Source organism: Miniopterus schreibersii (assembly GCF_964146895.1).
Source record: "Miniopterus schreibersii genome assembly, chromosome: 3".
NCBI classification, from domain to species: Eukaryota; Metazoa; Chordata; class Mammalia; order Chiroptera; family Miniopteridae; genus Miniopterus; species Miniopterus schreibersii.
Genome location: NC_138103.1, coordinates 99,237,330 through 99,262,216, shown reverse-complemented (window position 1 = coordinate 99,262,216; position 24,887 = coordinate 99,237,330). Strand labels below are relative to the sequence as shown.

The 24,887-nt window shown below is 45.6% G+C and overlaps 1 protein-coding gene across 3 annotated transcripts in view; it reads left to right on the top strand.

The window, feature by feature from the left end:
• The first annotated feature begins 4,354 nt into the window (after positions 1-4,354).
• The window catches only part of OXCT1 (3-oxoacid CoA-transferase 1), a 104,827-nt gene continuing 84,294 nt past the window's right edge, over positions 4,355-24,887 (top strand). Inside the window, exons 1-5 of one of the 3 annotated variants that reach the window (XM_081133232.1) lie at positions 4,355-4,548; positions 11,542-11,650; positions 12,798-12,888; positions 19,682-19,817; positions 22,736-22,885. In XM_081133232.1, coding sequence (XP_080989358.1) covers positions 4,471-4,548; positions 11,542-11,650; positions 12,798-12,888; positions 19,682-19,817; positions 22,736-22,885 — 564 coding nt within the window. In that variant the 5' untranslated portion in view covers positions 4,355-4,470. Of the gene's footprint in view, positions 4,549-4,801; positions 5,721-11,541; positions 11,651-12,797; positions 12,889-19,681; positions 19,818-22,735; positions 22,886-24,887 lie in introns of those variants that run through there. The other 2 variants (XM_081133233.1, XM_081133234.1) reach the window with 2 other exon arrangements.

Sequence of the window (24,887 nt, the reverse complement as noted above, 5' to 3'; positions counted from 1 at the left end):
AGAGTTGATAGAATAGTTGAAATATAATTTCAAAACATAGTATCTGTGGGACCCTGAAGTATTCTGCAGAGTCCTGAAGGTCAGATGGTTTGCTGAGCCTGGGTTGGAAAGCTCTTGGTTAGAATCAGATGCTGGACTTTGACTTGAAGCCTATGAGGATTTCTTGAAAAGTTTTAGGAAAGCATATGAGAAGACCAGATCTGGCCCTGGCTGGGTAGCTCAGTTGGTTTGAACATGGTCTGGATGCACCAAGGCTGTGGGTTCAATCCCTAGTCAGGGTACATACAAGAATCAACCAATGAATGCATAAATAAGTAGAACAACAAATCGATGTTTCTCTTTCTCCCCCCCCTTCCTTTCTCTAAAATGAATAAATAAAAAATAAATCTAAAAAGGAAGACCAGATCTGTACTTGAAACGATAATTTAAAAAGTGGTTAGCTTTGAGGGAGAAAGGAAGTTGATTGAAGGAGCAACTGCAATAATCTTGATGAAAGAAACTGAAACTGAAGGCCTGCATTAGGGCAGAATGAGCGAAGCTGGGGCGTTGGGGCCAGATTCAAAGATATCTCAAAAAGAGGAAGGAGTCAAGGTAAAAGCAGTCTTTAACACCATGTAGGGCAGGTTTTGAAACCTGTCTGATGTCTTTCAGTTTATAAAAATATAGAAAGCATCTCAGAAATAGATGTGTTCACAAGGTATAATCTTTAAAAATTTTTTTCAATTACAGTTGACATTCAATATTATGTTAGTTTCAGGTGTACAGCACAGTGGTTGAACATTAATATAACTTACAAAGTGATCCCCCGGATAAGTCTAGTGCCCACCTGGCACCACACATAGCTATTACAATACTGTTGACTATATTCCCCATGCTGTGCTTTACATCCCATGACTATTTTGCAACTGCCAATTTGAACTTCTTAATCCCTTCACCTTTTTCACCCAGCCTCCAACCCCCATTCCATCTGGCAACCATCAGTTTGGTCTCTGTATCTATGAATCTGTTTCTGTTTGGACTGGATAAAGAAGATGTACATATATGCCACAGAGTATTACTCGGACATAAAATAAAAATGAAATCTTACCATTTGCAATAACATGCATGGACCTAGAGAATATTACGCCAAGTGAAATAAGTCAGTCAGAGAAAGACAAATACCATATGATTTCATTTATATGTATGTCGAATCTAAAAAGCAAAATAAATGAACACACAAGGTATAATCTTTGAACACCTGAGTAGTCCACATGGACAGTGAACCAGACGTGAACCTCACCACTTGCCAACCTGCAGCTCTCCTGAAGGGCTCCGCTGCAGGAGGCCACACAGCTAGGGAACCGCAGAGCTCAGATTTGAACCAAGCAGCCTCGCTCCAAAGCCCAGGTACTTGTCTATTTTGCTGTTAACATTTGGTGCTGAGGTTGGATGAATTCAGCCTGTGAAAGTCAAGAGGCAAATATGGTTTGGAATATAAAGGGGATGGGCAGAAAAGAGGAAACTAGAAGGGAGGATCCCCTTCTATGCCAAGTGAAGAGCATGGACTTGAGATCTTAGAGGCAGTGGAGAAAACCACTGAGGGTTTTAAGCATAAGTAACATGACCAGACTTGAATACATACAAGACCATTATGGTGTGTTTGCTCCTTTAAGTTTCCTTACACCCTTAACACAACTTTTATTTTCATTCCAGGAGTCGAGCCTTCTCCAACTATCTCTTGCATTTATTTTACTTTTTTCCTGAGAAAACTACATTTAAAATTCATTTTTATCCACTGAACAAATATTAAGAATACATTCACATTAGTTCATATAAGGCACTGCTTCAAAGAATCTATGAAAATAACAAGCTTACAAAATAGGTATATTAGGGGATGGTGATTTTCATTATAAAACAATACTTAAATTTACAGATACATGTAAAATGTAAATTTTTTGTCTTTCAAATCCACGAGAGAAAAATTATTTGCCTGAAGAAATTTCTTTCCCATATATTAAAGGAACATTATATGAGTGGAAGCATTCATACTTTTTTTTATGACCTAGTTAAAAACTCCTATTACTAGTTAAACCAGTCCAATGACAACTGAGAAACAAATCTTCAAATATCCTCCATAGCACCCTGGAGGAATACTCCAGACACTGTGAAGGCAGGAAGTCCTGTTTGGTTTTTTTTTTTTAATGTTCTATTTTTCAATAATGAGAGATGATGTTAATGTATCATATTTTAGGAGAATTTAAATAAATATCCTGCAAGTAGAGAATGACAATTTACAGTCTTACTCTGACACATTATCTGTATTCATTTGACAGAAAGGTATATATTTATATACATATAAATTTATGTACATATAAATATATATTATATATAGCATAATACATGTTATATATAAGATCATAAAAAAAATAAACCTTCCTCATGGTCTGCCTGGAAACACCTTTTGCTTAAAAGTTTTGAATTCAATTCTCCCAATTTTTAAAAATGTGGAAGTTAAGTTCTAAAAGATTACACAAAGAAGCCTTGGCCAGTGTGGCTCAGCATGGACTGAAGGGTCACAGTTTCAATTCCTGGACAAGGGGTCAGTCAAGGGCACATACCTGGGTTGCAGGTTTCATCCCCCATATTGGTGTTTGGGTAAGAATTAAAGAAAAAAATCACACAAAGAAAACTTTCCAGAATATGATATACTTGCCACAAATTACCCTTCAGAGCAAGGCGGAACTCTTCTCACCAGTTCAGAAAGTTTCAGGTATTTCTAAACAGCAGGTTTTCACACAGATTAAAATTGAACTGGCTTTCTGGAACCACAGGGAGATCTGTGAAGAAGAACTTTTCTTTAATTTTTCAAGTTGAAGACACTCATATTTTACTCAAAAAGTACAAAATGAACTCAGAAAGTCATAAAAAAAAAAAAAAATAGTACAGCATGTTTTGACCATAAAAAGGCTGATCTTTTTCATGAGATTCAGAGTCACACAGAGTCCAGACTGCAAATGTGTCTTTTCCTCAGCTGGGAGCAGCCAAGGAGAGTAGGTCATATGACCACTGCAGACAAAGTTGCCAGTGCTATTTTCCACCCCGTGTGCCCTCTGGAAGGGCAAACCTGGAGGAGCAGCCCCAGCTGTGCATGCTAGCTTTGTCACATTCTGTCCTGCACCACGGCTATTACATGCCGTATCAGGTCTTGTGATGGGGCATTTGTTTGAATACCTGAATTTCCCCTCCATCCAGCTTCTTAAAATGTGTTGAAAACATGGGATATTACTAAATTAATTGCTCTCATGTAACTGGATAGTCTAACTTGGTATTCTGCTCCCTTAAATTATAATATTCATGGGGGGGGGGGAGTTGAGAGTTAAAAGAATACCATGAAAGGGCCGCTGCTTTTATGGACACTTTAAGTTGCACTGTGATTGGTCATGGCCTTGGTTTACTTGCTAAGGTCTCATTTAATTATCCTTGTCTGTTTTGCTTTGGTTCAAAACTAACAGCCATATCCCCAAGGCTTGGTCGGCCCTTAAATAAAACGTGTCTTGAGTTTGAACTTGGTCTTATTCTAAGTGCATCAATGGGCCTGAAGAAATCAGCCGAGGCTCATGTCCTCAGGAGTTGGTCAAAGGCCTGGAGAGAATGTGCGCGCCCTGCGAATCCACCACTGAAACCCAAATAAACTCAGGCTAATGCCTCCCACTTGTGCTGCGAGTACTTACAACGGGGCCAGCCGCTTTGCCTGCAGTACTGTAGGTAAACCTAATGCCAGCCCTGAGTGTAATAATCCTAACTCGGTTTAGGGAAGTTATGAAACTAAGGTCAAAGGAATCCACCCGCGTGTGTCTGCATCTGCTGAGTGGTGCCTGGGGTTCCCGGGACTCCAGGATGAAAGCTGCTGACACGTGCAGACTTGGAAGATGGGGAAGAAGGGGAGGTGTGCTGAGGCCAGATCCCAGGGGCGCGGCCCTAGTGCCGCCCCGCTTGACCAGGGACGGTCTGGGCCAGCTGCCCGGTCACACCGCGCAGCAGGTGGCTCCTGACAGGTTCCCAGAGCAAACGCACCCCAAAGACGGGTGGGGGGAGAGGTGGCTGGGAATGGAAGACGGGGGAAGGGGCCAGGCCGGGAGGGGAGCGCAGCCCGGCACGGACTTGGAGAAGCCACAGGAGACAGTGCTGAGCCGCCCGAGTGAATGCCGGGCGCAGACGCACCCCTGACCTTGGGGAAGGCGGACTCCACGCCCCTCGGGGCGACACCCCCGACCGAGGGACTAGGGCGGCGGGCGCTCGCCAGCGAAGCCGCGGGGCCGGAAAGGAGCGAGGGGGCCCCTCCCCGCCGCGGGGGGCGAGGCGCGGGGGGGAGCCGCGGGGACGTCACAAGGCGCGGCCGAGCCTCCCTCCCGCCCTCCTCCCCGCCTCCCCTCCTCCCGGGACGCTGCGGGGCCCGCCAGCCTCGCCGACGCTGCCTCCCGCCGGCCCAACATGGCACCGCTCGGGCTCCTCCGCTGCTGGCCGCGGCTCTGCGCCGCCGCGCGCGGCTCCTGCGGCCCCGGGCGCAAGGTAAAGCGCGCGCGAGGGCGCGTCCCGGGCCCCGCCGCCTTCGCTCCTCCGCGGGCCGGGCTGGCATCGTGGCGCCGTCCCCGGGGCGCCTAGATGCGCCGCCGCCTCCCTGGCCTCGCCGCCCCGACCCGCGCCGCGGGGGCTCGGGGTGCATCCGCTCCCCGCGGGGGCGAGACGAGGCCCAGGAGCGCGAGAGGCTGGAAGGGGCGGGCCGGCGGCGGGCGCGCATCTCCGCGCCGGCGGGTGGGGCTCCGCGGCCGGGACGGCGTGGGGCCCGGAGGGCAGGTCGGCGCCCTGCGCTGCGGGACTCGGGGCCCACCACCAGGGGCCGGCCTGCCACGGCTCCGCTCGCCTCGGCTCCCCCTCCGAGGGGCCGGGTGCTGGGCGCGGCGGGGGCGCAGCGCCGAACCCCTCTCTCCTCCCCCACGGCCCGCGCTCGGGGAGCGGGGCCCGGATTGGCGCTCCCGCGGGGCGCGTGCGCTGCGGAGCGGAGACGGCAGAAGTCGGTCGCGGTCCCGCGTGGCTCCCTCGCGCTCTCCGGCCGCGGGCGGCCCTTCCCCGGCGCGCAGAGGGGTCCGGCTTAGAGCGTCTCCGTCTCCAAAGCCCCGTGGCGTCCTCGCCCCGCCGTGGCCGCCGCCTCTCCGCCGAGGGGCGCCCCGGGGCGCTCTCGGCGCGGTTGCTGGTGGACGCGTGTTTTTGCGCCGAGCTGTGTCCCCGCCTGGAAACCCCTCGTTCAGGTGGCCCGTCTGTCCCGAGCCCTCCGAGGCGAGAACTGGGCCGGCGCGCGCTGGCTCCGGGGGGCGACTGACCTGCGCTGCCTTGGAACCGCGGGCACCTTTCTCGGAGGGCAGGAGGAACGTGAGGCTTCTCCTCCGTAGCTCCCCGAGTAGCAGGTCTGAGCTCGGGAGCGCGCCTTGCGCACGGAGCGTACCCACGGAGGACCCCTGGCCCGCCCCGTGGCTCTTCAGTTTTTCCCGGGTCCGGTATCTGAGAACAGCAATTGCAGAGGGCCCCTTAATTAAGTGCTGGGGGATGATTTAGAACTGGAACGTTTTACTCCTAAATGCTGCATTTTGATCATTGCAGACAGCTTGGGATGGTGGAGGCATTACTGAAAGGGAGCTTGACCTTCATTAATGCAAACCGCTATAGGGAGATACCCTTGGGCCAAGGTCAGTAACATTCCCTCTTTTGGCAGTTAACTTATTTACCTAAGTGTAATTTACTCTTTTCTCACCTTTACCTATATTATGAAACCGTTCTCAAGCCCAGGAAATCTCCTCTTAGATGGCCAAGCTACAAATTATGGGTTTTGCTCTATGTCATTGAAAGGTCCTATCAAGATTCAAACTCCCACCTTGGGGATTGATTTGTCATACTTTATATCTTGTTTTCCAGGGGGCACTTACTGTAGTGCCCTTACTGCTTAAATCTTTGCCTCCTACTTCAGTTAAATTGTTAACGCCTGCGTACTTGTTCAACTTCCAGTGTATACATCATCTTAACTAGATGCGAGTTTCTTTTTGGCAAGGACCATGTTATATGACACATTCCCCATCTCTCTCAACATTGCACACCACCCTGCCTAGGCTAGATAGCAACACATGTTTGCTACATTGATGAGAGAACCCTGTGACCAAACTTAAGTAGCAACCTTGAGAATTTTTCTGCTAAACGTAAGCAACAGGTAAAACGAGATAGTGCTTTTTTTTTTTTTTTAATGATAGGCAAGTCTCTCAAACTTTAACTTGCATCAGAATTACCTGGAGGCTTTATCAAATAGTCCACCCCCAGAGTTTCTGATTTAGTTGGTTCTGGATGGGGCCCCATAGTTTGCATTAAGTTCTCAGGTGATGTCAAGGCCGCTGGTCTGAGGTCTGCACTTTCAGAACCACTGGCAGGAACTCAGACTGGAATAGACTATTTGACAGTATCTTCCTTCCTCCGTTTCTGTTTCAGGGGGAACATTTAGTACTATTTTCTGTTCATTATAGAAAGTTTATTACTGGGAAAAAAAGTCACCATTAACACTTTAGCTACCTCTCTTCCTTGCAACCCTCTTTTCCCAGACCTTTCTCCAACCACAGACTCCTGAGCTGCAGTCCTTCTAGTGTAGCTCACTGATCGACTCCACCTGGAGGTCACTCAGCACTTCAAGCTCTTTCTGACTCCAAAGGAACCAATCATAACGGTGCTTTTCCTCCCTCGTTTTGTTTTTTCTTTTCTTAATGGTTAACAGACCAGTATCCCTCCAGTGTGTAAGCTTGAAAACATTCTCTCCTCTCCTTTCTCTACCTCCAGTTGATCACTCGTGTCACCTGTAGTAATTTGTTAATTATTTAGTGACTACTAGCCTTGCTAGTTTGTAAGTTTCATCTGAGCATGGACTACGCTTGTATGTTGTTGTGTTTTTTAACACGATCCCCAGTATTCACTATATTTGATACAAAATAGATATTTCTGAACAAGTGGATGGATGAATGACGCAGTGTGTCCGCTGCCACTTCCTGATAGAGGTTTTCATGTGAGCCGTGACATATTTCAGAAGCTTCGATTTGCTGTCCCTTCCTCATTGAGGGATAAAGTTGACACTCTTGAATGTCTTTAAGATCTTGTGTTGCCTGCCTCAGTCTCCCTCTCCCGCCGGGTCTCCCTAGCCTCTCTCCATGGGACCTGATCTCCCATGTCTCTAAATGCACAGAGCCTTTCACCTCTTGGCACCTTTATTCATGCAGCTGCTTCTTCCTGGGTTCCCATCTTCATTAATGATTTAGCTCCCGGAGAGCCCCTCAAGCTTTCTGATGCACCAGGCTGAAAGCATCACTGGTCTGTGCTCCTTTGGAGTGGCGTGCTTTGCACCTGCGTTGGAATAGTGCATGGATGTCCCCTGGAAAGTAAAGTATGCCACTGCTAGGGAGACTTGCCTGGTGTCAGTGACTTCCTGTGAGCGCCTTGTGATTTATTCATTCCTAAGTGCGTAATTGGTAATGTTTAGTTTAAGATGAACATTTTGCCTTGGGTACACTGGTTCCATGCTGGACAGCTGAGGGGAAGGAGGGTTTGCCACCCCAAATATGCCTGTTTGGGATATTGATTATTTTAAGCAGGTGATTTCCAAGAAAGGACTCAGGAACAACCTTTCACCTTCCCCTTAACTGCCTGAAAGACTTTAGATAGAGGACCTGCTCCAGGAAGGGAGATATCAATTATAATGTGCGTTAGCGTGTGATAGATGGGACCTGCCCAGGCCTGTTTGGTCAAATCCCTCTGTGGGTCTCAAGGTTTAAAGATGGCCCAGCAAACATTTACCAAACACCTGCTTTTCCATCTCCATGTGAACTGCCTTCCTGCCCTTTAAAGTTCCAAACCACAACCCCCCATCTCTTTAGGTCAAGGTAGCATGTAAACCTCAACTCCCCACTTTTTCCTTGGGTCCCATATTCTAGGGGAACCCCCAAATGTACATGATAAATTTGGTCATTTTTTCCTATCATTCTGTCTCGTGAATTTTTAAAAATATGTTTTTATTGATTTTTTTTAGAGAAGGAAGAGGGAGAGAGAGAAACATTGATGAGAGAGAAACATCATCGATTGACTGCTTTCTGCACGCCCCCTACTGGGGATTGAGTCTGCAACCCAGGCATGTGCTTTGACAGGGAATCAAACCCGCGACCTCTTGGCTCCTGGGTGGACGCTCAACCACTGAGCCACACCGGCTGGGCAGTCTCATGTCAATTTGATTATTAGACCAGTTAGAAGAACATAAAAGGGTAGAAGGGAAATTATTTTTCCTCCCTTACATAGTTAAAGCATGTCAACACTCATCAGCACCTCCTCCTGGCGCTAACCATATTTGTCCTTGCAGGTCTGTGAGTGTGTGTACCCACCGAGTGGCACTGCCTGTTCCTCCTAACAGGGCTCTCCTTACCTCTCTCCAGGTGGCCTCTCCTCCCCACGTCTGTTCATCAGACTTTGATACTGAAGTGGGCGGTATCCCTCTTCCTGTGTCCTGACTTACTTAACTGTAAGGTGACAAGGTCAATACCAGCTGGGTGTACAGTTCCATATCATTAAGATAAAATTTATTTTAAAGTGAAAAAGCAGTATCCTTTTTTGGATTTTCCCTGAAAGATCTTCAAAATGAAGTACATTTTCATTAAGTTCTGGAGTATCGAATGGCAGGAAGAAGAGAAATTTAGGTGTAAGAAATGATGGTAGAAGTGGTTTAGAGAGGAAGGAGATTCTGGTTTGGGAAGTCATGTGATGAAATTTAGGCTCAACAGTGGAACCAAACCTCAAAGGTCAAGTGCAGGAATTTGAAGTAGCGGACAAAGGGTGTCTAAAGACAAAGTTTAACTTATGGAGAGGATTTTAGAAGGAGAAATGGATTCAGTAGAAGAAATTTAGCACTGTAAGAATTTTGATGATTTCTTACACTTCAGTACTGAGTCGTCACTATTTTGCCCCTCCAATAGTAATAGCAGAAACAGTGGTAATAATACAATAGAAGTTTGCCGAAGGTAGGAGAGTGGAAAACCAAAATGAAATACATTACATGAATGTAAAGGAAGACCTCAGAGGGAAAGTAAGTTATTTCAGAATAAATAGATGTTGAAGCCGAACAGCTCATTACTCTTCATTCTTTCAGGTAACTTCTGCAAACTTGGAGGTTATTTGTTTACTTAGCAGATGGTACTCGGGTCTTTTCATCTCATCATTTTAGTATTTAAAGTATATTAGAAAGTAGAGGTCAATTTGAGAGCAGCTTAGAGCTAAGGGGAAAGGTGGATAGATATTATTAGAGACACCCTCCCCACCTCCCTGCCTAATCTTAGAAGGTGTTGGCAGAACATGTCCCTTGACTCCGGAGGCAGGGAGTGTGGCCCTTTATGCCACACCATTGGTTTCTCAATCAACAGATATCAAATGTCAACACATGGATGATAAATGTCAACAAATATGGTCAACTGAATGTATGAAAAGTGAGGAAACCAAATGTGAGTGCCTGTAAATCCCTCATTGTCCTGAGCTCTTCTTGAATTCCCTGGAAACATGAGTCACTTTTATTGCTTTTAAACATCTGGTTATCTGGGTAAATGTGGAACTCTCAGGTCTTTCTGAGGTACTTCCTGGAGGCGGGGGGCAGCTCCTCGGTGATTTCTGACTGTAATGAAGACACTGGTCATCTGCTGGAAGAAGGGGATGGAATCCCTGGCCAGTCTGTGCTGCCGGCTTTGCTTGTCCTCCTGAATCTGAAGAGCTCTCTGGGTCTATACAAGGAATGAGTTTTCTTCCGACTTTCTCTCTATAGGACTCATGTTTCTCAGTCTGTGGATAAATAGTTCAGGACGACATCACCCCCAGTAGACGAATTCTTTCATTTCCTTCCTTCCCCTCCTGCTCAGGCCCTGGCTCTTCCCCCTTTGCTGGGGATTGACAGCAGACTTCTTCATGAGAAAGTAGGACACTCATACAGATTGGTTGTGTATAAATAATGCAATAGAACTAGAAGAAGATCGGGGAGGCACGTGAAGGCCCACACCTGGGACCTGGTCTTGCCTTAGGAGTGTTGGGTGAATGGCAAGATCTTCCTAAGCTTCAGAAACCCGACCTGTAAAATGCATTGCTTGGATTAGGTATCGGTGTGCTTTTCTCTTGTTTCTAGGAGATTCCTCAACTCCATTTTGTGCTCTGTTGACCTGTTTATTGAGGCTCCAAACTTTTAATTTCCGAGATTAAAAAATATATTTGTATGTGTGTGTTTAAAACAGAATTTAAAAATTCCTTGCTACTTGAAGGTAAGGAGCCTTTCCTTTCTATCTCTGCCGCCACTTCCCCGTGTTTGGGCAGCCTGCCAGGTCTACCTCCTTCCTTTCCTGACCTTGACCACGGGTGAAACGTAAAGGGACAAAAGTCACCTGTGTGACCTCTGCCTCTGCAAATCTCATTTGACTTTCAGTATAGTTCTCCTACACAGGCTTTTGTACTAATAGAGACTTTCTGAACAGAGTTGTTAGAGGAAGAAGGGAATGATTGAAATGCTCTTATGCTGTTACCTCGACCCCATCAGGATGTCTGTCTGGGAGGCCGATTGGCAAAGGACTTGTTAAGGTGGCAGTGTCTCCGCAGTCAGGTGTCATTCTCTCTACTCCCTTTTGTTAGGTTGAATATTTGACAAGAATAAAGGAGTGATTTTAAATATAATCTAAAAAGAGATGTTGACTATGAGGGATTGCTTGCAACGTATCGACTTTCTGATTTTTTCTGTCCATACTGTGGATGACATATAAAGGCCATAGCAGTTTAAAACTGAATGTGATCCTCTCTCCCGAATCATTAAAAACATATTTAAAAAAGAGAAACGGAAAGTTCACGAGGTAACAGTAATTCTAGCCATGCCTCCATCACAGGTAACAATTTGCTACTTTTCCACAGCATCTGTGAACGCCAAGCCCCACAGGGGGGTAGTTATTTTGTGTGCTGTTCTTTACTTGTTCCTTTAGGGGGCATTCTGTTGCCCAACGTTATTGGATCAGGGTAGTATTGGCCATGCTGGACTTAATTTCCCTGAGAGCAGAAATCATGTCTTAATACTTACTAGACTGCAATAAATAACACAGCAGATGGCATGTAGTAGGTTCTCAGTATTTGCTGACTGAATGGAAGGTTAGGTTACTATAAGAAATTGATGCTTGATGATGCCATTATTGGGAATTTGAGTGCTAGCCTACTGGCCATCTACTTTTGGGTGGCCACAGATATCACAGAATTGTTCCTTATATAATAGAAGACATAGATCACGAAGGGATTCTGGTGATAATACGGATAGAGTATGTTCATTCAACTCTTAAGATGAACTACTTACAGCCCCACTCTTTCAGAGAAGACATGGTGAAATTATCCTTGTATATATAAAAATTGAATAAATTGCTATACATGTAAAGACATATTTCCAAATGATTATTCACTTATAAATGTTTTTCAATGTTTTAGGGCCGTGTTTGCTACTTTTCAACCAGCACGCCTCGCCATACCAAGTTTTACACAGATCCAGTGGAAGCTGTAAAAGATATCCCTGACGGGGCGAAGATCCTGGTTGGCGGTGAGTAATGTGTTGTTTTCCTTTCCACGGTAACAATAGCCTTATGTTTTTAGCAAAGCAGGGAAAGCACAGTGGCAAAGTTATGTAGATTAGAAGTACCAGTTATTGTATTACTTAGCTATTATTTGTTCTTTAATTTATTTTACTAATTACATATTATGTTATCTATTATTTTATTAGTGTCTTCTTCCTGAAAGTTTAGCAAGGTTTAGGACTTTGTTTTTAGTTTTTCATTCCTTTTGTGTTTTATTTATTTAATTTATTTATTTTGAAAAGCTAAAACTTCAAATGGTGATGTCTTACCAGTAGCTTTAAAAAGATCCCTAGATTTTGGGGAATTCCATTTCCCTTAAAACATTTGCATCGACCCCATTCCCCCCACATCTGGCCACTCCCTTTGTCCTGTCCCATTTTATGGCCAAGAGAGCAATAAGCATCGAACTGCAGTTGAGCCTCCCGTGGTCTGTTGCTGCTTTTGTTTGGAATGTCTTTTAGAACCACTGTCCCACACTCATTCAGCCTGCTGCCTGATTCTTATAAATTTCTTTGGGTTTCTAGGCCTTGGCCACAGGAATCTAGGCTTATTTTTAGGGCTTGCCTCCCTCCCTCCCTCCCTCCCTCCCTCCCTCCCTCCCTCCCTCCCTCCCTCCCTCCCTCCCTCCCTCCCTCCCCTTTCCCTGATCAGTAATTCAGTGTCCATTTAAAACCCAATACTATTTGAGGAAGTGTGGAAAATGTAGAGAAAAGAAAGTCAGTGGCCTAGGCTTCCAATTCTGCAAAATAACTGAGATGTAGAAACAAACATGCCTGACAAAGTGACTGTGTAAGGGTAGGTTATAAAGTGGGATGGTGATCGATACGCAGTTAGGTGCAGGAAGAACGGTGCGTAGCTGTATCCGCACAACTCACTTGGCTTTATCCTCATGAATCAGGGACTGGACAGTGACGTCGGGTGCTGTGTGTTGGGGCCAAACCTTTGGATACGGCCTTATGTCCGTTTACTGAGCTGCTGAGGTACACCTGTGCATTTTGCTTAGTAGGGCTAATAATGATCTTCCACATTTTCTTTTTTGTTAAAAGAGAATAGCACGCATTGCCTGCAGCTGCATTGCTCTCTTCATCAACCCATCTTTTCGGCTTCTTCCAGGCTTCGGGCTGTGCGGCATTCCCGAGAATCTCATCGGGGCCTTACTGAAGACGGGAGTCAAGGGGCTCACCGCGGTCAGCAACAACGCAGGGTGCGTGCGATTGTGAGGCAGCTGCTTCGAAAGGGGTGGCGCTTCCCCGTAATATTGAAACGGGGTCTATCAGTGAAATGAAGACTTTCCCCCTTCACGTGAGCAGTACCTCCCACATCAAACGATAACGTTTAACAAGCTCAGGAGTGGTGGTTCCAGTTATGCAAATACTTCTGGTACCTACTTCATAATCATCAGTAAAGGAGACTTGCATAATTTTATGTCTTAACCTGATGTGCTTTTGCTTTAATTTCAAATATATTATTAAAGTTGAAATACACATACTTTAAATTGAAACCTGCATTTAAAAATTTAGAGATGTTCCTTTACGTTGTATGTTATTATAGATCATTATTTATAAAGAAAGGTGGGCATCAAGTTGAAACCTGTTTTAAGTTCTTTCTTCCTGTTAAGCCTTTACTCTAGATGATAGGTAAGGAACAGCATTAATCGTTAAAGAGGTCGCTGTTCTTGGTAGAAGAAGAATACGCAGCTGGCACTTAAGACAGTAGAAGCGCATCAAACGGTCAATAATAAGCAGTAATACTTTAATAATGAATGACATGTGCATTAAGATATGTTTAGTGATAAAGGAAAAACCTATTTTTATACAAAATGACAAATCATCAGCTCTCTGTCAGGGATGAAAGACGAAAGATCTGAAAACATTTTTTTAAGTTAGCTGAATTGGCTCTTTAGCCTATTATCATAAATGCGACTTAGAATAAATAGCACAGGTCGTTCAGGATAAAAACGGATCCTACACGCATGCTCGTTTTTCCTTTGCTGAGTTTATTTTTGTCACTATTTTCATCCGGAAGGTTCTCCCACCTCTTCTCTGTGTATCCACATTGTCTCCATTTCTCAGAATTCGACTCAAGCTACGTATCTTCAGAGAAGCCCTATCCAAGTATAGGACTTCTCTTGCCCCTTTCTGAGTTTCTTCGGAGAGTTTTAGCCTTTCCACGCGTCCCAAGTTGTATTTATTCTGTCTGACACCCCTTGCAGGCCGCTCCTGTTACAGTGGCTTTCTGTCCCCTACTTGTGCTCATGAGCCTGTGAGTCTCAGAGTCACTGAAGTTAGAGCTGGGCAGGACTGTAGAGATCAACTGTTCCAGTTCCCTCATTCAACAGAGGAAACTCATCTGTAAATAGAGAAGTAGCTTATTCACGGTCACTTGGTATTTCCTAAACACTTCCAGTGCCCTTTGAGCTGATTTTGTATTTATTAAACATACTTTTGGTAGTCAGGACTTTGTTGGGTTTTCCACATGGCTCAGTGCCTACAGGTGGTGTAATAGGTAGATCCGTGATGCAAAGCAGATACTGATCACCTGCTTGATTGAACAGGGAAGGCACGTTGCAGGCGCTCAGGGGCAGTCGATTCTCTTAATTAGGGAGTCTAGATCCTATACGTCTGCAGCAGTGAGGGCTTTGTTTGGACCATTTGAGTCGGATAAATGAGGAAAACTCAGCATTGCTTCATCAGAGAACTAATGACATGGTTTGAGTGGTTGGGTATCTGGAGAAAACTTGGGATTAGGAGTAATGATTATTTTCCTCCTTAGAAAATGCTCTTTCTATGAAAGTTCTGCCTGAATTGGAAGCTTCACAAAGCTCAGGCGCCTGATTGTTTCGTTTTGTTTGTTTGTTTTTAAATGATTGGGAAGACCTGTTGCCCTGAGGTACCACTTACCTGGGTGTGGAGTAGTGCCTGTTAGTCTAGAGAACATAAACCTTCCCTTAGGATCACTCAGATGGATCAGTACTTTGATGGGGATTGATTAGGAAAGTAGGAATGCACCTTTCATTGATTTTTTGGAAGACTTCAACATGTGAATTCTAAGCCTGTGTGAACCAAAAGTTTCACAACACACTACAGATCAACCAGTGAAATCACAGAGCCAAGGAAAGAAAGGGTGTGCTATAGCAGTCATGCTCTTCCTTCCTAGGACAAGTTTGTTTTTGGTTACCATTCTTGTGGGTACAAAGAGCAGCGCTCCTTCCCTTTGCTTCCCCTTTGTTGAGGCAGCTGAGTCTCTGGAGGGCTCTGCTGGACTCAGTGGGGGGATCTAGGCCATCTTCGCTGATTGTAAGCATCCCCCAAGATTTGGTGGTTTTGTCTGGGAGGGGCAACCACGTCCTGGGGCATGCACTTGAACTTGTCTGCTCAGTTTATAGAAGATTTCCCGTTTCCCATATAACTATGTCATAAATTAACCATATATCTGAATACAGCACTGTCTTGTCTTTTAATACTCTTGATATTATCAGAGTGAATATAAATTGTGTAATGAGATTTAAGTATGTCTAAAATGAGAGTGAACAAGAAATTCAGTTTGGTACATGGTTGCAACTTTATTCTTTTTTAAAATTTTTATTGATTTTAGAGAGAGAGAGAGAAACATCGATTTGTTGTTCTACTTATTCGTTGGTTGCTTCTTGTATGTGCCCTGACCGGGGATTGAACCCACAATCTGCGCATATCAGGACAACACTCTAAGCAACTGAACTATGCAGCCCGGGTGCAACTTTATTCTTATTAGAGTTTCACTTTGATAAGAATAGCCAGTTAGATTTCAGAAAACGAAAATCAGTTTCATAAATATTTGCAGAACACTGATATCTTCCATGAAATAGTTTTTGCTTTATATTAATGTATCTCTTTACTTGATTCTTGGATTTAGACTTCTTTAACCACTAAGATGTTTGGAACCTGAGTTTGTTGTGCGCAGGAAAAGGTGAACCCTCTCGTTAGTTGTCCTGTTGGTTACTAATGGCAGGCAAGGGTCGCTCTGAAAGGCCGTCATACTGCAAAGCTGCAAAATGCCTTAACATGTTTCTCTAGGAACATTAGTGTGTTCCTCATTTGCAGAAGATCATAAGTGCCTCTCTTCTCTTACACTGTGAGTAAGCGCCTTGCCTTTTTCATTTTTGTATGACCAGGGTAGTAGCCTGGGTAGTAGCCTCGGCTGGGCATCTTGGTTACCATGCCAGGTCCTAGTCCAGAAACAAAGTAAAGGAAAAAGAAGAAAGAAAACACTAAACCAAAAAGCAAATACACTTGGTTTGTAGGGCCAAGATCAACAAATACAGAGAGGTCATCTCCAAACAGCGCCAAGTTCAAGTGAGTTTGGGTTGAAAAGCCAAACAGAGACCCAAGAAAAAGTGATTAGAAAAATTCCTAGGTCGATATTCTGGTTTATGGTATGAAGTTGTGTGCTTAGAGGGAGTGTCAGGTATTTAATGCAACAGAAAGCAAATGGACTCTATCCACCTTCGTGGGTTATTTTATTGATAGGGTGTAATTTAAACAGGGCTCCAGAGGATAGCAGTGGTGCTCTCATATTGGGTAATTGAAGAAAGTTTACCAAAGGGACTGTTTTTTTTGTTTAAAATATTTTTTATTGATTTTAGAGAGAGGAAGGGGGAGAGAGAGGTAGAAACATCAATGATGAGAGAGCCATTGATTGGCTGCCTCCTGCCTACGCCTTGCTGGGGAATGAGCCCGAAGCCCAGGCATGTGCCCTGACTGGGAATCGAACCATGATCTACTGGATCATAGGTTGATGCTCAACTGCTGAGCCAGGCCGGCCGGGCAAAGGGACTGTTTAAAAGGAATGGTCAGGACTCGGACAGCAATATGAGGACTGACACAGCCTGGAGACTGGCAGAGGCTCAGCAGCCCAGGACCTGGTGGAAGGAGGGGAGGAGCGGTTAGGACCTGGACAAAACTCTAGAGAGAGGGCTCTCCTGTGCGCAGCAGCTTAGCCTGGGAGCAAGCCAGGGATGCAAATCCTTATTCTCCTCTCACCCCAATCCTCCTGATGGTGCCTCCGTTGGCTGGACCCCATCAGAAGTGGCTGACCCCAGCCTGAAGCCAGAGGGCAAGGGGCCCAGGATTCAGTCCTGCAGATCAGCTATCCCAGGCTGAATGGATGCAGGGGCAGGGGTGGGGAATAGAAAATATCTGGCATAAGGACTTGATGGTTCTCATTTTTGTTGGAGAGGAGCCAGTGAGGAGGGGAAGCGAAACCGAGCAATACATTCACTTGACACGTGTTCAGCAGATGTATATGCCACCAGGTGCTTGGGGTCAACAGTGAACAAACCAGGAGGAATTCTGTGCCTTTGCGGACCTTATGTCCAATGGGGAGGCTTTGGTATAAGGTGGGGTGGTCAAGGCGGGACTCAGGAAGAGGCCGCTGACCAGATACTCGAGGGAGTGAGGGGGTGAGCCATGCAGCTACCTGGCGAGGAGTTTGGAGCCACAGAAAGGCCAGCGTGCAGGACCCCAGGCAGGGTGCCTGGGCGTTTGAGTGGCTGTAAGGAGGCCGGCAGAGGTGGGGCACAAAGGAAGTGGGGGCAGTGAGGTCAGAGACATGACCAGGTATCCCATCCCAAGGGGCCTCGTGGGCCGCCCCAGAGACCTTTGCTTCTATTCTGAGTGAGTACCATTGCAGGGTTTGAGCAGAGCGTGACAGGACCGGACATTTTATTTTATACCTACATTTTTGGCTGTCATTTGGTGAATAAATCATAGGGGCCAGGAGTAGAAGCTGAGGTTACTGCAGCATCTAGTTAAGTGATGGTGTAGGTCACAGAGGAGAGAGAGCCTGGCCGGGCGTGGCTCAGCGGTTGAGCATCAACCTAGGATCCTGGCGATCGGGGTTCGATTCCCAGTCAGGGCACATGCCTGGGTTGTGGGCTCAATCAATGACTCTCTCATCATTGATGTTTCTATCTCTCTCTCCTTCTCCTTTCCCCTCTCTGAAATCAATAAAGATATATTAAAAAGCAAACAAAAACAAAACAAAAAACAGAAGAGAGAGAGAGAAAGGCTTAGAGTCAGGATGTCCTGATAGTATGTGAAAGTCAAAGATCACCCCCTTAGTTTTATACTGAAGATCTCTAAGGATGGGGCTGCTGCCATCAGGTGAGATGGAGTAGGCTACAGGTGGAGCTGAATTTAAGGAAATAGTTGTTAGCCTGGAGAACTGAAGGCCTACTTAGGTGTTAATTAGGAGTAGGTTAAAAAACCAACCAAACACAGGCCTTATACGTATGAGAGCGGGGTAAGAACTGATTTTCCGAGGGACACCGAGACCCTCAGTGTTTGGAGCCCTCTAGTGGACGAGTGTATTATTAATCAGGGAATCCTCCCTGTGGCAGAAGTCCACTTGCAAATACTTGCTATTTAGGCTCTAGTTTTCTTCTGAAAGAAGTGATAAGTCGTGTGGCTGTGTATTGTACCCACAGGGGTGGGTGGGAATGCTGCCAGGTTCGGAATTGGAAGCTAGGAGTATGAAACAAGCTCAGAAGAAGGCTGGCGGTTACCTGTCCCCGGGATTACTTTGACGTACTCGGGTGTCAGGACTGCCTGGGGGGGTCCCGGGCTTGGAAGTGATACAGGCTGAGAACCAGGAAGGGGAGCTGAGTGGGACCAGCCGCTTGTGTGCGTGAGGATCGGAGTGGAGTGAAGGTGGGAGAAAAGGTCAGGAGGAACGTCTGGCTTGTCGTTCAAGTACCTTCTCCCTCCTTTCTGGTCAGACGAAGCGGGTGTCACTGTGATCATCAGACTTACACCCTCCCACTGTTTCCCACTCCAGGGCCAGAGTTCTGGGGTGGGCCTTCCTCTTCGTCAGGATGGCCAATGAGTCTTACGAATGGGTTTCCCCAAATATCACTTGGTTTGTCCCCTCCTTCCCCTTCCCATTGCTGCTGTTAGTTTGGACCCTTGTCGTTGCTGCTTAGGACTGTTTGAAGACTCCTAACCCATCCCCCTGCCTTTCCTCTCCACGTCTCCGGTGAATTATATGCCCCATTATTTTCTGCTTAAAACTATTCGCAGGGCCTCCCACACCCTTAGGACGAGTCCTCATTCCTTGCTGTGGCTTCAGGGTGGGCACAGCCCGGCCTGCCTCCGCCCTCCCCGCCCTTCCTGGCAGGCTCAGCACAGGCCTCCCGATCCCATCAGCCAGCCTATACGTTTTCCAGCCTGCCCGTCTGCCTCTTTCCCTCGTCACCTCCGCACCTCTACTCTGCTCTCAAAACCGGCTTTCCCCCTCCAAGGCAGTTGGTGTCACCCTCTGGTTGACTTTTTCTGCCCCTTTCTCCTGAATGTTGGGTTCTCATGCAGACCACTCTCAGCACATCTCTCCCTCTGTTGCAGTCATAGGTTTGCCTGTTTTTTCCTTGATAATCTCATTTATTCTCTACCTAGGATATAGGGAAAGTGCTCCTATTTATTCATAATTGGGTCCATGTTTTGAGAGTCTGCTGTTCTGTCTTTTAAATATGAGAATGCTCCTGATCCTGCTCTTGGACAGAAAGAATTTCTCCACCCAAGCCTTCCTTCGGGGCCAGCGTAGGTTAGGGACGGTGGCATCGCCACTGCGTTTATGTATGCCCTTGAAGCGCAGGGCAAGGACCAGCCCATCTCTCTGTTCATTGTCTGACCCAGGATCCGTTTGGAGCAGCGGAAAGAACCAAAGGGGGTGGGGGTCGAATTGTAGGATTGACGTGGGTTTGAGTACTGGCTGTGTCACTGCCCAAGATCTTGGGGGAAAAAATAACTTAAATGTTTTGAGCTTCAGTTTTGTCAACTGTAAAATAAGAGAATAGCCACCTTGAAGTGCTCTTTAGGGGGTGGGGGACTAGGACAGAATGTGGGTTAAATGCCCAGTAGATAGGATTCCTTTAAATTAATACCATTTTGTGTTTTTGAATGTAAGTGAATTAGTGTTCTGTCAGATGTCCCTTTGGTTGTAAGCTGCGTGCCTTTTCCATCTAGGGTTGACAACTTTGGCTTGGGCCTTCTACTTCAAACCAAGCAGATAAAACGCATGATCGCCTCGTACGTGGGAGAAAATGCCGAATTTGAGCGCCAGTACTTGTCTGGGGAATTAGAAGTAGAGCTGACACCACAGGTAAGAAAATTCTCTGCTTTTCTTCGGCAATACGAACTTATTTTAAAATGTATCTTTTTCTCCTTAGAAATGTTTTTGTGCGAGACAGGTGAGGCAGAGACAGTGCTGTTTTGTAGGTCGTACCAGCTGATTGCTGGAGTCTAATATTTTCTGTTGCTTTGCAACAGCAAAAGGAGGTATATTTTTAATAAAAATCTCTAGTCTACAGGATACATTTCAAAGTTTGGCGCCATAATATAAATTATGCCGGAAGCACGCAAAAGGATTTGCTGAAATGTTTGAGGGTTATCCTAAAAGTCAGCTCATGACTCATAGGATTAGTAATTTGTGTGGAATCGGTCTTGCTGAGACTTATCAGGAGAGAGCAGGCCTGAGAGGGTGAAGCTGACTGCATCAGAGTAAGTGCTGGGATCAGAGGTCTCCGGGGAAATGTCATCACAAAGCAAGCAATTTTTTGTTCTTTTGTTTATTTTTATTTGTTCATTTGTTGTTTGTTTTGGGTTCCCTTCTAATCCTGCCCTGGCCGCTGTGGCTCAGGTGGTTGATATCATCTGGTGCACCGAGAGGTCACCGGTTGGATTCCCCGTCAGGGCTTGTGCCCGGGTTGTGGGCTTCATCTCCAGTCGGGAGCATGCAGGAGGCAGCCGATCGATGTTTCTCCCTCTCATTAATGTTTCTCTCTCTCTCTCCCTTTCCCTAAAATCAATGAAAACATATTTTTTAAAAAAGAACACTACTCCTGTTTGATCAGGGCCCTACTGTTATGACCTCATTTAACCTTAATGACGTCCATGAAGGCCTTCTCTCCAATTTGCAGTCACTTATTGGGGTTAGGACTTCCCTATATGAATTCGGGGGGACATCATTCAGTGCGCGGCATACGCTTTTCCTCTTCACATTGTAGCTTTCGGCACCTTGTCCTTTGTTTTTGGAGCTGCTGAAAATTAACCTTGTGTATCTTTGGCATTCCTCCTTATTTTGTCAGAGGGCATCTTAAGGGAGAGGGACTTCCTTAGTGTTTCTTTTATATTCTCTCTTTAAGCTGAAAGAAGTCAGGGTCTCCCTCCCCATTTCAGGGGCACGTAAATAAACCTGGGTTCTGGAAACTTGTTCTGTGGCCTGAGAGTCAGGAGGGAGCGTTGAAGCATCAGGGATCAGGACCCCCTTTGGGGCTGGAGGTGGGGCCTTGGTGGTACCTGCAGAAGTCCTGTCTGCAGAAACGTTCTGTTTTCAGGCCCTCGCCCAATGGGACACAGAGAAGGAGTGAAGTATTCAGGGTGGGTAGACATAAAAGACATTTTACACCAGGGCTGGAATTATGGTTGTTTGAGGATCGAGTTTTTGTGAATGTTGTTAGCTTAAAATACCCCGAACACTGAGTAGAGTCACCTCTGTTCATTGAAAAGCATAGAAAAGTGTTTATCTGTAAGGTTTTCAGTTAATCCACAAGGCCCTCCTTCCCCGGAATACCCCACGTGTTTGAATGAGTCAGTGTGTGAAATGCTAATCATTAGTCTGTTCTTTGAGTTTAAGCCCCAGTTAAAGTAGAAAATTGTTTTCATTTTGGGACAATATTAACACCCTGCCATTAATACCTAACCTAATTCTTACTACTGATTAGCCACTTAGCTACCCAGCGTGACCATGATGTTGCTGGACCGTAACCACAGCTTTTAGCGGTGGGGAGGGTGCCAAGGAATGTTCTGGGCCACAGTTTATTGCCCTCAGGGCAGCTGGAGGTGGGAGAGAGCTGGGAAATCAGGTTTGACATCACTGGTACCTAGGAGGGGGGTGACAGTGATCAATGGAAGAGACAAGGAAACTTTGCCTAGAGCTGTTTCTACTCGGAAACAAAATTTGAAGTACTGTGGGCTTTTAAAAACCAATTTACCTATATGTTGTACTTTGGATTTTCCCCTTAGTTAGATAATATTGTAGGTAAAATACTTATGAGAATGGTTTAGAATAAATTCTAAATATGTTTGAATGTTATACATTATTATTCTGTTATAATCACTTATTGTGACTAATGATAACATTCAGTCCATGTAGCACATAGTAAAACACAACATTTAATTTCATGTTTTTTAATGTATGTAGTTGAAGTTTCATGCTTCAGATTTGAAAACTCATTTAAAAATAGTACAAATAGCCCGACTGGGCGTGGCTCAGTGGCTGAGCATTGACCTAGGATCCAGGAGATCGGGGTTCGATTCCCGGTCAGGGCACAGGCCTGGGTTGCGGGCTTGATTCCCCAGTAGGGGGCGTGCAGGAGGCAGCCGATCAATGACTCTCTCTCATCATTGATGTTTCAACTCTCTCTCCCTCTCCCTTCCTCTCTCTGAAATCAATATATATATATACACATATATATATATAAAAAATAGTACTAATAGACTGATGTTGAACATGTTGTTAAGAAGCCAGCAGGAGACATGGAAGTTGAAAGTGTGATTATGTGTATAAGCAGTTACATGTTGTGGATTAAGAATAGAGAGGTTGCCCTGGCTGGTGTGGCTCAGTCGGTTGGGCATCAACCTGTGCACCGAAAGGTCACCAGTTCGATTCCCAGTCAAGGCACATGCCCAGTCCTGGGTTGGAGTGCATATAGGAGGCAACCCATTGATGTTTCTCTCTCTCCCTCCCCCTTCCTCTCTCTCTAAAAATCAATAATTAAAAAAACATTAAAAAAATGAAAAAAAAAAAAAATGGAATAGAGAAGTTGTTGTCCAGAGAGGCAGTGATCGTTTTAAATTAATCTCCTGGCACATATTGTTAGGGAAATACACCAGTTTACCATGCGAGGTGCCACTTGGAACAGTAAACCTCTAGAGAACAGGCACGTGTCTGTGAGCGCTCTGTGTCCACGTGCACAGGTGTGCATACTGACCTGTGGTGTGTTGTTTGCTCACCTGTAGGGCACACTTGCAGAGAGGATTCGTGCAGGCGGCGCTGGAGTTCCTGCCTTTTACACCAGCACAGGATACGGGACCCTGGTGCAAGAAGGAGGGGCACCAATCAAGTACAACAAGGATGGCAGTGTTGCCATTGCCAGTAAGCCAAGGGAGGTAAGGAGCCCTGCCATCCATCCAGGTGCCACTGACCCCCTGTCAGCACAGGGTCTGGTGGCTCGTTGGGGAAATAAGTATAAAGCCACCCTTTGAGAGAACAGATCCTGTCCTTCCTTAGTGTGAATATGTTAGGTATGATTTCCAGCTGAAACGGAGCACCTGCTAGTAATTCGAATCACATAGAGAAACCAGAATAGGTAAATGAGAAGAAACTGTAACCTGCATTAGACGTGTGAGTTTAGATTCGTTATCTGAACTAATGTTAGGGGTAGATTTTTACAAATGTGGGAGCCTATGTTATTGCTGATTATGCTTATGTGGAAAATAGAGTAGCTGTCTGATAAACTTGTTATTAATTCTTCACGCTCAGGCCTCTTCTGTGATTGAAGGAGGCGAAAAAGCCAAGGAAATCTCAAGTTTGTTTACAATCTTAAAAAATATATAATTATATAGTGGAATGAATGGGGAGTTCATGTTAGCGCCTTCATTTTGTACACTGGCCACACTTGAGCCTTAAACAATTATTTTGTTTTGTTTAAAGTGCTGGGCCTTGATGCTGGTAATTCACTCACATGTTAGAAAAGAATAGAACTCTAGATACTTGAGGCGACTCAGACTCTAGCATCACTTTTAAGCTTACACAGGCCAATGTTTCATGACTGGTTTTAGAATCTCTCCCTTCTCCCTGCCCACATGGCTCAAGAAAGTTAGCACAGGCTGCAGAAATGCTCAGTGTATCTCCAGGGAAGTGAAAACTTAGAATCAAGGGGTGATTCCTTCTCACCTTCCTGCTTGTGGAGGTGTGAGCTACACACCCCCTTTCTGAGGGAAGATGCAAGGTCATCAAACGTGTGGCCTGCTGTCCAGTGTCACCTCTGAGCAGGTCCTTCATCTGGAGCTTTGCCTCTCTGCTCAAGGTGACCTGTGTTGACTCGGCTTTTATTAACATTTTTAATATTCTATCTTGCTCCTTTCTTTCCTGCCTAATTAAGTTTTAAAAGTTCTTGACAAAGTAAAAGGCAGGCACCTAATTGTTAAAATGGATCTTAGTGGTATAGATAAAGACGCCCAGGAAAATTGGATTAGCGCACTGGGAGTTTGCTAGCATTAACTCACCCTGCGAGGGCAAGGATACACCGGACTCTGTCCTGAATATCTGGCTTCATTTCTGCCTGGAGTCAGGTGCCTGAATCTAGTAGTGTTGTAATTTTGTTTGGATCTCCTAGGAATAGGACAGATAATTTCTTGAAACAACTGTTGTTAGCTCTTTATTTCCCTTGCTTATTGCAGGAAGCAGAAGTGAGTGAAATCCTTAATTCAATGACATTTACTGAGGTCCTCTTCTTTCCCAGGAACTGGTCTAAGTACAGTGGAAAAGGGGGGCCTAGACCAAGTCCCCCTGCAGTGGAGGAACTGACGGGGTTGAATAGACAAGCACACGTGTCAATTCTGAACATGCTGGGAAGTAAAATCAAGTAGGGGGTGATCAGTGGCCAGGGAGGTGGTGCTTTGGGTTGGGTCAGGGAAGTCCTCGCTGTGGAGTGACATTTGGTAGAGACCTGAATAAAATGGGAGAATGAACTAGGCAAAGATCATAGGGTTGTGCCCTCATCAGAAGGAAGGAGTAGGACAAGGTCCTGAGGCAGGCTTGCCCTGTGTGTGGAACAGCAGGGCGGTGAGCGCGGAACAGAGTATGTGAGGCAGAGAGCAGTAAGATTGGAGGTTGAAGAGAGGCAGGAGCCAGATCACGTGAGTTTGGATTTTACTTATTGTGGTGAGCGGCCAACAGAAAGTTGGTGGGAGTGATGTGATCTGAGTTACATTTGGCAAGTTGTAGCTGTAGGGAGGTGAGTTTTTTTGCAGGGGCCAAGAGCAGCAGCAGTGAAAGAGATTAGAGGCCGTTGTGTATTAATCCAGGTGGGAATGTAAAGTGGTACCAGTGGGATTTGTGAGAAGTGGTTGGAGTTGGTATATATATTGATAGCAAAGCCGACAGGAT